The following is a 13903-nucleotide window of genomic DNA, read 5'->3' on the forward strand; positions in this document are numbered from 1 at the left end:
GAAAAGTGTGCAAAGTCAGCTCAGTCCGTGGATCAAGAACAATCCATACAATAAATACAAAACCATAATTTGCATCCTTGTAATCATCTCTACAAACTCAAACCCATGGTAACATGCTAAAGAGAATTGGAATACCTTTGGCTGTCCAATCCTGATAGAAACATCCTCCCTTTCTCTAAGACTGGAAGGTGCTGGAATTTGTTCTCCTGTCATACTACAGGAATAGCATGCCCAACCAAGTTTAGACAATCACAGATCAACAAATTCTGCAAAACCAAAAGGAACAGGAGCAACATTCGGCATCGTAAAAGTAAGGATAAATTCAGTTACCTTTTAAGACCAAGAATATTGACAAGAGAATCAAAACCAAACAATTCCAATTTGGATTCCCCACGTGCATGAGAAGGAGATGTCCCCTGTTTCGCATCAGAACCCATGTTTGATTGCAAGTTTACTTTAACTTTCCTGTCCCAGGAAAATATAAAACATTTACTAAGAATTGGTAAATGGGAGTACTTTAAAACTGAAAAAGAAGGAAAAACCGAATGAAGATTAAAGAGATGTTGAAACAATACATAAACCTAAATTCTTAAACTAGTGCAAACATAATACTACGCATGCATTCTTCTACATGCCCATATACATATGAGCACAAGCAAACTGATAAACAGGAATATACTCATGCAGCGGCATGCATTCTACTGAATGTACCGAGTATATTCATAAATTCTCACCATAATACATCCACTGTTGCCTATAATACACAAACTTATTGATGTAAACATTAACACATATCTACATACATTTATCAGTTAACAGAGTATTAATTAATGCCAACTACGCACACATTTGTAACCAAACTTCTGTATAAATTCGAATAAATACTCTGTTAAGTACGCATACATATGTAACCTAGCTGCTGCATTAATACAAATAAAAACTCTGTAACAGAAAACAAGAGGAAATAGAAAAGTCAACCATATCATATGAAACAACAGAGAATTTCACAGATTGAATCACCGGAGCTACGAGCAAGAAGAAAATCGATGAAGGAGCTTACTTCAATGGACCATCAGGATTAGGCAATTGAGAAGAAGAAGAAGAAGAAGATTCGGTGTCTATTGAAGACATCTGGAGAACAGCTCGATCATGAGCAACGACTGGTCTGTATTTTCGTCCGCTTGGCGAAGGCAATTCCTCGTCTGCGTTCTCAATCTCACCATTCTCCATTGGATCTACAGAGGACCACAAAACAAACCAGGGATTCAAAGCGATAGTTGACGAAGAAGAAGAGATTCAGATCTCAAAGGGAGACGATAGATCTTTTAACCTTCAAGGATTCAAAATGTTGAAAAAAAGTTTAAATGCGTCCTTGTTTCTATATATATAGGGGCATTTGGACACGGAAAGAGAAAGGACTTTGAACGGAAAATGAAAATCGACGACGACGGTATCGTAAGAACTGAGAACACCTATGATCCTCTGCGGTATTTCTCCGTGCGGTTACAATTGTCTGGGACCCACAGCGTCTGATTCATTGATTTGATTGTGTTACGGATAAATTGCCGCAGATAATCTGGGATATACGGTGTGTGAGTGGGCAGTAGAAAGGAAGATAGAGATGGCAATGCGTGGCACAAGCCGCCCAACCCACTTAGCCTCTCTGAATTCATCTGGACCTGGCTCAACCAGAAAACGGGCTATTTTCATATGGGCCTGGGCCACCAACTTCATTTTTAAATGGGCTTTTTCGTCCACAAGGTTCAAGTAAGTGGAATTGGTCAACCGAGGCCAAAAAGTCCTTAAAAAAACGATTCCGGGTAGACCGGAATTGAGATCGGCCAAACTCGAGTTCATTTCACGGGGTTGCATTATTATTTGTCCAATACAATCTCAAGATGCCACAGAATTTTAATGGGAAGACCTTTGTGTTGTCTTCTAATTGTACTATTAAAGGGATAGGATACGAATCAGATGTGATCGGATAATTTTTGGCCGGATATGGATAGCCCTAAACTGATATAGATGCAAATCAACTTTTTGATTTTTGACAATCCGTTTACATCTTGACTTGTGTTACCCTGGACCTTTCTTCTCTTCGTAGATATGATTTACTCTCAATCCATGTCTCTTAGTTGTCTTAGCTCTTTTCCTTATTTTTTTAAAACCTATTAAATCTTCAAGAACCTTAAAATATCTAGCTACTTTATTTTGTATTATTAATTAGATATTTATTGGAATCGAATAATTATTTTTTGAATTATCCGAATTCAAATCCAAATACCGTTTGATCAAGAATGATTATTCTCTACCGTGAGTGCGGCAATACAGTGAGCATCAGATGGCTGAGAGCATCCAGGCATATCCTCTCAACCATCCAATGCTCACCGCATCACTGCACTCACTGCAGAGGATGTTTTTGCTTTGATCAGATATTAAAACCCTTAGATAAATGCAGATTCAACTATCCATTTACATCCCTAATTTTTAACAATTAATCCGAGCTACAAATAGTGTCAATTTAGCGATGGAAAAATGTGGTTCCTCAACATTAGGAGTATAATAAGTGTGCTCATTGAAAAGTACAAAAAAAAAAGAAAAAATCAGCCTATATATTACTTTGTTAAGGTAAAGATTTCTTTCATAATCACAACCTAAAATTCCTCAAATTCTGTTGTTATGGCAATGCCAATCTCAGTGCCTATTCATCTACTAAGTCAAATGCTCCGCACCCTTTAATATTTTAGGTTCAAGCTCAAGGGTTCATTGGCCATTACCAAGTAGACCCATATGGGGGTCAAGTATAGGCCAATAAAGGAGTCAACCAGGGCCAAAACCATACTTCTTGAGAAGTAAGAAAATTGGTTCAAACCAAGCTCGATGCACTTGAGAGGAGTTGATCAAGTGATCAACCATCAAGCAAGTACTCCATTGAGCACGGTAAACTGTCAAGCCAAGCCCTAGGTGTGCAAATGCTCCCCACATGATAATATAAGTTGAGGAAAAGAATGTTACCTGGTTGTGCTGCTCTACATATAGACACTGGGTCACGAAAAGACCCCATGCCCCTTGGTTGGAAACTTGTGCACCTACCCTAATTGATCCTTGTGGTAACACAATGGCAACGCCACACGTAGCGATCCCAATCTTATAAAGTTTTAAATTAATTGAAGAATCAACTTTGATAGCTATTGTTTAATGCCTAAAAATAAAATGATAAAAATATAACACTTAAACCATATGGTTGAGATAGGGCCAAATCTTGATATGTTCTTAATTCAGTGAAATATGAAACATATTAAATAGTTCTTTTGACAAGATCAGCCCACTAGGTAGCTCAGAAAGGTGGAAGTGGACATGTCAGAAATATATTTATTTATTTTAATTTTACAAAAGTGATTTTTTATTGACTTAAAGATGTCAAATTATTTACAATTTTACATTTTCATCTTTTAAGTATAATACATTATTTTCCAATGAAGATAAACAGCATCATTTCACATATGTGCTCAGAAAATATGCAAGACTGTTGCAGCTGTTGATAGTGACATGATGATACGTAATTTTCAAGATTTTTTAAAAAACACTTGCACGAGGCTAACTTAAAGGATTCTGGGAATAAAACAATTGGAATTAGAAGGTGCAATTTTTATTTTTTTTGGCTCAACCTATCGAGGACCCGTAGGCCACTAAATGGGTGCTATGGGGGCGACACTAGCTAGGTAGGGTGTGTGTACAAGGGTGGGGGTGGGACTTTGGGGTGGCAGCTGGCTAGGTGTTGGAGAGGGGGGGGGGGGCTTCATACCAAGATGCAATCCTTGGGGTTGCAAACCACTAGGCTAAGTCGGTGTTAAATACACCTATATCAATGTCATTTAGACAGTCCCTTTACAAAATACTTGTGTAAATCAGTAAATTTACATAACCCATCCAAAATTGTATAAATATGAATAATATGGCAAATCTTCAAGAATGATCATTAAAGGCATATAATGCTAAATTCCCCTATATCATATGAGAGGTAGGACATGCAAATTATTCACAAATAAAATGATTATTCACTACAGGAGGGTTTGACACAAAATGAACATAACATCTATCAGCAACATTGTTCTAAGTATCGGTATTGTATTGACATTTTGGCATATAGATATCAATACTGATCAGTTGTATTGAATAAAAAATATTTTATGACAAATACCGACCTAATATGGCCCAAATCCGTATCATATCACTATGATATTGGCCAAAACCGATACAGAACCTGAGATCCATACTTGTAACCTTGTTCAGCAATCTCCTTCAATCCAGCTCTATTGGGTACCACTTTAAAAGCCAACATTATGATATGATGTCCCAATAAGAAGTCAAGCTCCATAACTCCAGCATGGTTATTAATGTGGCCATATAAAGCAACTGGCCAACCACCCACTTTTGAGGCATTGAGGTTCCCAATTATATCCTCCCAGACTAGGCCAATGGAAATCAACGCTTTGTTTTCAAACACTACCTTCCATACAACTGGACAGAATGAACCCAAAAAGATTTTTGCTCTGTAATTTTATTTTATTTTATTTTATTTTATTTTATTTTATTTTATTTTATTTTATTTTATTTTATTTTATTTTATTTTATTTTATTCTATTTTTTTTATTTTTTTTTATTTTTTTTGCGCAAACACCAAGTGGGGGTGGTTGGTAATTTATTGAACATCGTTGGGAGAAAACTAAAGTACAAGATTTAGGAGATCCTTCGGAAAGGCGGATTTCCAAAAGCCCCGATGGGGTAACTAACTGCCCAATTTGAAACAGTGTGGACCACAACATTGAGAGAACTAGAAACATGCTTAGAAGAGCACAAATCGAAACAACATTGTAAGACTTAAACATCCGAAACTATGGTGGAAATCTAAGATGGAGGCCTAAACTCAGCCTCATTTAGACATCTACTAAGAACCAGGCAATCAGAATGACAAACAACACAGCTAAGCAGGCTAACCCAGCTTGGAGAGCAGACTGAAGACCCAATCTAAGAGCAAGAGCATCTCCAACCTTCTGGATCCCAGTTTTCATATCAAATGAAGGTGCCTGCATAGATTGCTGGGTTAATTTTGAGCATGACCATGGTTTCAAGATTCAGGAATCAATCAGTGAAATGACCAATCCAGATCGAAATCAACTGACACTAATCCTGATTCCTTCTGATCCTAATCGCTGGTGTCTAAATCAGAATCGGATTAGCGGGCTTCTAGTTATCTTCTTCATAGCTCTTGAATTGATATTCTGATCCAATTTCTGGATGAGTGACTGTAAGGTTCAAGCTGCATATTGGCATTTTATTTGCATGCCAAGAACAATTCTCAAATGACAGGTGAAAACAATGTTCAGTGAGTATTAAAAGTGGTTTTTCTGTGATGCTTTTTTAAATCTTTAATTCTTGCCTTCTACCTTCAGTTATAAGTAGCAAATGAAACCGAAAAAATTAATAGAAAGTTTAGTTGGGCAACAATGTCTAATGGACATATTCAGTAAGAAAAAATATGTACCAAAGGGTTGTTCCATGATTCCCTCTGCACCACAAACTCCATAAGACGTCGAAAAGAACTTAAAAGGGAATCCATGAGAGATAGACAAAGCTGCTTTCTATTACAAGAAGAACAAATTACATTATAGGTATCTATTCCCATCTCCTTTACATGGTCGACAATCGAGAGTAATCGGGAAAATGAATTAAGGAAACAGAAAAGAGCAAGAAAACAAGAATGGCTCATGGACATGGACACAGAGGAGATGAAAATTCAGAGTTTGAGAACTTTAGAAATACAAATAATGAAGACCAAAAGAACAAGGTGGGAAAAGAATGGAAAACGAAAGATAGAGATTACCCCTCTGTAGACAAGTTTTTCCTATGCTTCACATTTCTGTCCTTCACCTTCTCAGCCTTTCCACTTACATCCCTATTCTGGTTATTGACAGACCCCTCTTGGGCGCTGCACATCTGTGACTTCAGCTTGAATCCGAACTTTTTAGATACACTGCCCCATGTGCTTGAAGTTTTCACTCGGCCCAACTTCTCGATCTCCTGCCTCATGTTTGAACACTCCTTCTCAAGCTCAGAAACCCGCATCCTCATGTTATCCATTCCCACTTTCAAAACTTGGTTCTCCCTTACGGCTGTGGCCCAACCCCCATCAGTTGACCCTGCAAACCCACTCCTTAACTGTCTAGATCCATCAAGATTGTCAGAGACCAAAAAGCAACCAGCAATTGAAGTCCTCAGCTGAAGCTGTTCGAAGAAGAGAACTTGGACAATTACTCTAAGAGGCAGCCTCTCATTCTGTGCTGCATGGGTGCAAGCTTCCAGGGAGAGCTTCTGGCAGTCCATAAGCCTGCAAAGCTGTTCTCTTTCAGAATCCGTGAGCCATGGGTGTGCCTGTCAAACAAACAGAGGAAAGGTTTACAATTCATTTGAAACTCCATAGAAATCAGGCTCAGCCAACAGTCAACAGTTACTCCATTTCATTAATGGGTTAGAACCTAGAAGTCATGAGAAGATCACCAGATATAGCCTTTCATAAATTACAGAGGCAACATTTCTAAGCCAAACAGAATGGACCTAGCCCTGCACAGCGTATGTACTATAGATGGTCATGGATCCCATCCACTCTGCTCGTGCAGAACCAAACACTTCCCTGTATAAGGCAACATTTGGTGTTGCACTGGATGGCAATCCAATGCTTCCGCTACAGGCCACAGCATGTCTTTTCTGCAGATAAAAGCAGTGATATATGAAAACATCTGCTCTAGAGGTGCATAAAACCAAGTCCAAGGGGTTTGGAAGGTAATGAGGGCCCTCCAACACTGATGCGGCTCAATATAGAGATAGTCAAATAGAACGAGGCAGCACAAGGTAGGGTATAGTCCAAACCTTCAGGTATATGTCAATTGAACGATAAAGCCCATCATCTAATGGTCTGGCATATTCAGGAACAGTAGCAGCCAATGCTTGAAACTTGGGGAGCTTCAAATTAATATCAGGAGCAACCTCCGCAAGGTACCCATCTATCAGTTTGGCTACCATTGTGATTGGTGTGAGAGAAGGTGATCCCATCAACTGTCCGTCATCCGAGCATGGGGAGGCCCCGCCAGTTGCCTGATCCATAGTCAAGAAGTGTTCAAGAATCCGCTGTATACAGTCAACATTGTAAAGAGTTTCCATGGAATAAGAGAAGGTGGGCATCAAGAGGTCTTCCAACGTAGCTTGGTCCAGTTGCATTCCAATTCTTTTCTCCAAGTTTGATATGCAAGATGGGCTGGCATGAAGGATCATCGCTGTACGAAGCATCCCAAAAAGGAACTTAGTTGAGGTAAGACCCTTTTGCATGGGCAATAATCGATCAATCTCTTCAAGTAGAAGCTTCTGGTCCTCTTCAGATGGGGGAGTTCCCAAAGCTGCAGGAACAAGACGTGTACTAGACTCACTGACACCTTGCCGTCTTTTCAAGCCAGGTAGGTATCTTTTTGCATAGAACACAAGGGACCCAGCAATTATATCCTGTCTAATGCCTCGAGATTCCATAACTGAGATCAGTCTCTTACATAGAGGTAGACTTAAAGTAGATACATCTTCATACCACCAATCTGAACTTGCATTTCTTGGCCTGGCTCCTGTGCTTATACCATTCCATAAGACACTTCCCCCTGGGCTCTGCATAAGCCCACCATTCTCCATCATGGGCCAACCAAAAAGATTTGGGTCCGTACATGCCTTCACAGCAAGAGACTCTATACACCGCTTAACGATGTTGAGGTCTTCAGCCTGGGGAAGGACATCTTCACAACTTTGGAGTGCCTTTAGAGAGTCTTTCCAGCTACGAAGAACAACTTGGTTAAGGAAAAGTTCAGTCTGTGCAATCAAATTTCCCTCACCATATTCCTCAGTCATCTCAAGATGTTCAGCAGCACATCGAAGGTAAACAACATTTGACGCAGTGAGTTCAAGTTTCACCCCATAACAAAACCTCGCAACAAGTTCAAATGTTTTTGCCCCACCAGGGATGTCAGGTAGCTGTATAACACAGTCTTCTTCTCCTCCATCTGACGCTTCTGCAATTAACTTTTCCAAAACCCCACTCCTAGAAAGCAAAGGAAACTGCATGGGGAATTTAAAAGGGAATTAGAGATAATGAATATAAACCACAAGCGCAAACGAATTGAAAACCCCATGCCTTATTTTTTTGTCAGAACGAAAAAAGAAAAGAGAACAGAACACAAAACTGCGGAACAGAAAACTCTTAAATGATGTAAGTCCCCTTGTGGGTAGTGACTAGACCTTGGCTCTTGGTTATTGTCATATACTTGTATCATACTTCCCATACTGTAGCTATTATTTCTTCAGTATAATAAATTTGTTATATCCATGAAAATATGAATCTGTTTCTAGATGTTTAATTCTCAAGTTCAGATCAACAAATGAGTGGATTAAGTGCATCCTTAAGATGCAGAATAACACACTCGTCATGTTTATCTGCCGAAGAAAAGTAACAAATCCTATTATAAATTAACAAGACGTGATAACACTTGCTAATAAATTGTTGGGCCAGTAGAAAGAGTAGTGTGATAACTTCATTATGTGAATCTGTAAAACAATTATATAAAGAGGGTCACCAACCATCCAATTTATTATCCCTACTCGGGAGACATTCTTGTTTCAAAAGATAACCAATTGGAGAAAGCTAAGCACAGGAAGGAAAGACATCTGCAGGATTAACACACTCTTTTTCTTAAGAGTATATATAAAATGTGGAAGTAATTTATGCCCAAGACACCCCTGCTGATCTTCAGGCTAAGTGATCTCTAAGTGAGGGCTGCTAGTTGAACCATCCAGCTTAATTGCTAATATTAAATGGGTAGTGCAAACACCCAGATATATTTTGTGTATATTGTCATATTAGCCTGTGTTTGGTATGCATTCTTGGAATGCAGTCTAGGTCAGTAATGCATTCCAAAAATTATACCAAATGTAGCATTAGTCTTCCACCCATATGATCTTACACATCTGGATCCACTATTTATTTAACATATATTTGTCATCTCATCTTCTCAAAGCAATGCAGACTCAGCCTTATGTTTCATGTTGTGTTTGGTACGATTTCTTGGAATGCACTACCAACCTAGAATGCATTCCAAGAATGCATACCAAACGCAACATTCATATAGCATCAAACCCATACTAAAGATCATAAACAAAAATCTGTCAATCCCATTGTAAAAGAACTTTTTGTTCTTTCCTATATCCTTTTTTGATCTGTAAATGGCAATAGAGCTTCTCAATAAGAAAAAAAAAGGGGGTGGGGGTTTTGAGATGTAGAACCACACATCACACATCCTATCTATTAAAAGGATGTGGAACCCCATGTTAAGAAGCAACCAATTAATAATAGTCTTCCAAATTCTGGCAGGTTGTCATAATGCCACCTTGGCAGGTAAATGACATGAAGATCCTTGAGAACATGGTGTGGTATAAAACCCCATGTTTCATTTCCCAACTTCACTGACACACAATAAGGGAAGCTAGTAACTAAGCACTCAGCCTATGAAATACCAATCACCCCAGAAATGAATTTTCTCCTGGATTTTAGTCAGGAGGCAAACAAAAGAAAGACATGGTTTTTGAATAGTTACGGCCATCTATCAAACAGTTATTGAATTGACTGGCTTCTCTCAGCCCTGACATGTGCAAATCTACCAACCATTCAATTAGTGTATCAGGATAGTGCAAATCATATAAAATATCATCTCAAGTTGAATTGCCTACACCCTACCAACACCCCCCTCTCTCTCCCTCCCCCTGTCCAATAAAAAAAAAAAAAAGAGGATAGCTGGATAGGTATGGGAGTAGGGAGGAATGAGATGCATTCTCACCCAGCACGTGTCAACATTTATGGTGGATAATAGATTAAACAGAAAACATAAGGTACAGGTAATTAACATCAGTGAGTTAATTTAGTGGAAAAGGAGTTTACCTTGTGGAGATGGAAGGACATCTCCCCAACTTCAACAACAACATCACTGGGCAGTCCAGTTGTACAGAACCTGCAATCCCCCACCCCAAAAAAAAAATGAATCAATCAATCAAAGAAAGTAAGGCCAATGGATGAAGTAGAAATTAGGAGAATATGTCAATAGATAAAGAAGGAAGATATGAAAATAAAAAATCTTACAGACAATGCTTTAAACTTTTCCTGACAAAATTTCAATACATGATAAGCAGCATTTTTTTTTTATATTTATCAGCACCTACTCCATAGAAGGGAGAAGAGGTAACGGCAGGAGGTTCAAACTCGAGACCTCCTGGTGAGCGTGAGCTTAGCGCACCACAGCTTCGCCAACTGCGCTCGGCAATTGTCATTAAGAATACTCCTAAATGCTCTTACAATAAAAAATAAAAAAATAAAAATAAAATAAAATTCACTCATCAATGACAGTACCTAATTCAATGTTTCATAGACAGTCAGATCCATCCTTTCAAATACCACCTTGTATAAGAAAATGATTTTCCTAAATGACTAAACCACATCAACTAATTAAATATGTATAAATCTAAGAACTTTAACAATAAAATTATAAGTCCATATTAGCATCCAGCAAACGCTTGTGGGATTCAACCAGGATCTTACATAGGCATATATACCAAAACACGGGGGTTGGTTGGGGAGCAAGACATGACATCCTTGTCAAACAAAACTCAAGATGCATGCATGGAAGTTTCAGGGTCACAGTAAGAGTTGAACCCACGATGTCATGGGTCTCACCTAGTCTTTTGAGGCAAAAAGTGACATCGTGCAACTTCGCAGATGGTACTTATGCTCCACGAATGGGTTCTCTCTGTTTTTCTCTTTCTTCTTCCTTTATTTTTTTGTTTTATTTTTCTAACTGATTCTCTGATGGAACAGATGCAGGCTGTTGAGATGATGATGACCTCCATTCCTGACAATAGGGTAGTATGAATTTGTTTGAAAAGTCAAAAAATAAACCTATATACTGCTATCTCAGATACAGGCAGTTGAGAAGATCTTGCATCCTGACTGTATATCTTCAAGAGGGGGGGGGGGGGAAGGGTGAAGACCCATGACTGTACGGAAATCTAAGTTTCTTTGGACAGACAAAGAAGATCCTGCATATCAGTATATGTTAGTGGTCAGCAGCATCTACTGGGAAATGGGAGCACCCCCCCACCTTTTTTCTTTTTTTTTTGGGTGGCGGAGGATTGAAATGGGGAACAGAGATGAGAAACCAAAACTGATCAAACCAACTATCTGATTAACCACATTCATTTGAACCATCAAAATCGATCTAACTCTATTATGGTCTCAGAGGTTTCCATCTGTGGGACAGTTGGGATCAATATGATTATCAACTGATCTTCCGTATGGAATTGATACTGTGACATTGAGGAAGAAACCTATCTTACACTGCAAGGGGCCCCATCACCATCAAACGCACACATCAAGAAGGCAATAAAATTGTAGGACATCACAGTACATCCAATATTGCCTTAATAAAATATTTAAGATCACAACAGCTTATACACCCAAAAATATTAGATTTCTCAATTCGTTTTGATCTCAACTAGAAAATTGAAACTATATCGTACTCTAGATCATCATTAGATGTGAAATGTAACCACAGAACTACCGGAACAAAATCCTTCTTCAGAGCCTCACTTAATCTCAAATGAATACATACACAATCAATTAAACTCAACTAAAAAAAAAAATGGAACACATAAAGTCCACAAGGTCAAGGTAAGGGAACATACCAGGCTTGTCCTTGCCGTTGGAATGCATCAGTTTTGGATCCCAGCTTCATACAAGCCATTTCAGAAACTGGAAATTTGGAAGACATCTGATTTTGTGGTATTGAAATAACAGGTTCAAATGGAACAGTTCTAGCCTCTAGGCCAATAAAACTCTGAATCACAGACAAACCAAAAACCACTGAAACCTTTTTCACCTTAGATGCACCCTTCAGTTCAGGACAGAGTAAATAAAGACTGCCCTAAACAGAATGCAGGAAATGTCAAACCAATCCTAGATCAAGGTTTTTTAACCATCTCCAAGAAGCTGACAACCTAAATAAGAGCATTTTCATTGTTGGAAACACAAATACAGTGGGCTTCTTCACTGAAGATTGAAGAAGTCACTATAGAGAGACCAACCAACTTGGTAAAGTACCACAACCAGTCTCACCCAAAAATATTCCAACAAAACACTCTCAAACCCAGAACTGAAAAACCTTGAAAATGCAATTTCATCACCAGAAACTTACAAAAAGCCCAAATTGTTTCTGACGGAAAAACTACAAATGCTGAGCGATCAAATTGTAACGCCACCAGTGACACGTCAAAACCACCCTAATCCACCAACCGGGTAAACAAAAAACGCAGCAATCCCTGCCCAAAAAGAGAAACCGCTTCCAAAACGTGTTCTCCAATTCTGCTTCTGAAACGCTCCCAAAACAGCCCAACTGCTCTGAACTTTCGAATTTGAACCGAACCGCTTTAAGTTTCCGCCCTCAAAACCACTAAACTGGACAAAACCCCACTTGAAAACCACCAATTTCAAGTCCAAAACCTCCCTCTACAAACAAAACTCAAACTTTGGGTCAACCCCTCCAACATATTTCCCCCCAAAAACCACCACAAATCCCCTAAAATATAACAATATGACACAAACCCATAAAATTGTCTACTGAAATCTACCCCAGAATTCCCATTCTCAACCCCACCTATACCACAAGAATCCAAAACCTTCCTTACCAACCAAAGAAAATAACAATAGAAGAAAAACCCATTATCTCTGCCCCATTGTCCTACAATAAATTACTTCTGAATCGCCAGAAGATGCAAAACCCATCTGCCACAAGCAACTTGGAAAACTCAAAACGATGGTAGTAATGGCAGCTCTGTAAACAACCTCAAAGCAGGTGGGGCCTTGGGCTTAAAACATACTCATTTCCTTCTGGAACCTATTAGTTCAGAGAATTATTAACAGTACTATTACTATTACAGGTTACAGGTGTACAGGCTTCAGCACTCCAAGACTCAGAGTCCAACAGCTCTCTGTCTGTCCAGCTAGACCACGTGAAGTTTAGGTTGGCTTCTCAGGAGCTTTAAAAAAGGTAATTTTAATTCATTACTCACCTGATTTTTATTACCAATAAGATCAGAAACATAATAAAAAAAAAAAAACTGATTATAGGATCCCATAACAAAAAGGGGAACCAACCAATTAGGGGATCCTCCTCTGCTAATGGGGCGGATGGGGAAATTCAACTAATTCATATTTAATGAGATGCCTTCCCTGTGAAAGTCAATAAAAGTCAAGCTCATTGTAGGAAATATGGGTTTTCTTTGTCTCTTTTTCAAAAGATTTGCAGATTAATTTCCAAAGTGAACAAAAAGAGGAGACCAGCCAATCCCTGGTCTCACCTTTGAAATATACCTTACTTGCCATGATAATCTTTTTGTTTATACTCACTACTTTGTACGATTTAGTTTCTTTGGATGAATCTAAGAATGAATTGCACATTTTTTTTTGGTAAAGTAATTTTTAATTGATTTGTTAGGAGATTGTTCCAAATATTTCTCAAATGTCTCCCCTGATTTCTGGGAAGGATATTCTTCTTTATAAATGTTGGGAAGGGTTATGGCAAGTATTTATCCATGTCACCCTTAGGAAAGGATACTTCTTTATACATATTAAGGGGGCAGGTTTTGCCATGCGTTTATACATATCAGTCTTTTGTTGTTAAGGTATTTTTAAAATGTGTTTGGTATGCATTTTTTGAATAGATTGTGGGATTAAAATTTATATAATTTTTTTTTTTTTCAAAATAGGTCT

General features: G+C 38.5%; 2 protein-coding genes across 4 annotated transcripts; both read right to left on the reverse strand.

Annotated features, from left to right (window-relative positions):
• Positions 1-1457, reverse strand: LOC122088059 (cation-chloride cotransporter 1-like). 2 transcript variants are annotated; one of them, XM_042657195.1, is made up of 4 exons: positions 1331-1444; positions 1061-1235; positions 331-465; positions 1-214 (listed from the first exon to the last, which is right to left on the reverse strand). In XM_042657195.1, exons 2-4 carry the CDS (start codon positions 1228-1230, stop codon positions 16-18), a joined length of 504 nt encoding a protein of 167 aa, XP_042513129.1. In that variant the 5' UTR covers positions 1231-1235; positions 1331-1444; the 3' UTR covers positions 1-15. The 2 variants fall into 2 exon arrangements, with proteins under 2 accessions (XP_042513129.1, XP_042513128.1); XM_042657194.1 differs by having other exon boundaries at positions 1061-1457.
• A 4169-nt stretch (positions 1458-5626) lies between these two features.
• LOC122089213 (BTB/POZ domain-containing protein At1g30440-like) lies at positions 5627-13089 on the reverse strand. 2 transcript variants are annotated; one of them, XM_042658769.1, is made up of 4 exons: positions 11821-13089; positions 10025-10094; positions 6928-8151; positions 5627-6432 (listed from the first exon to the last, which is right to left on the reverse strand). In XM_042658769.1, the coding sequence occupies exons 1-4, from the start codon at positions 11904-11906 to the stop codon at positions 5881-5883; spliced, it is 1932 nt and encodes a 643-aa protein (XP_042514703.1). In that variant the 5' UTR covers positions 11907-13089; the 3' UTR covers positions 5627-5880. The 2 variants fall into 2 exon arrangements, with proteins under 2 accessions (XP_042514703.1, XP_042514702.1); XM_042658768.1 differs by lacking the exon at positions 11821-13089 and adding an exon at positions 10814-11052.
• Between the last annotated feature and the right edge of the window lie 814 nt (positions 13090-13903).

This window comes from Macadamia integrifolia, chromosome 9 (genome assembly GCF_013358625.1).
Source record: "Macadamia integrifolia cultivar HAES 741 chromosome 9, SCU_Mint_v3, whole genome shotgun sequence".
Taxonomy (NCBI): domain Eukaryota; kingdom Viridiplantae; phylum Streptophyta; class Magnoliopsida; order Proteales; family Proteaceae; genus Macadamia; species Macadamia integrifolia.

Coding starts and splice junctions, on each gene's coding strand:
- LOC122089213 (XM_042658768.1), bottom strand. CDS start 10,986: ATGGAGGTCATCATCATCTCAACAGCCTGCATCTGTTCCATCAGAGAA. Junction 10,095..10,813: donor TTTTTGCCTCAAAAGACTAG/GTGAGACCCATG, acceptor GGGGGATTGCAG/GTTCTGTACAACTGGACTGC. Junction 6,433..6,927: donor CAATTGACATATACCTGAAG/GTTTGGACTATA, acceptor TTTGTTTGACAG/GCACACCCATGGCTCACGGA.
- LOC122088059 (XM_042657194.1), bottom strand. CDS start 1,230: ATGGAGAATGGTGAGATTGAGAACGCAGACGAGGAATTGCCTTCGCCA. Junction 466..1,060: donor AATCCTGATGGTCCATTGAA/GTAAGCTCCTTC, acceptor TTCCTGGGACAG/GAAAGTTAAAGTAAACTTGC. Junction 215..330: donor AATATTCTTGGTCTTAAAAG/GTAACTGAATTT, acceptor CTATTCCTGTAG/TATGACAGGAGAACAAATTC.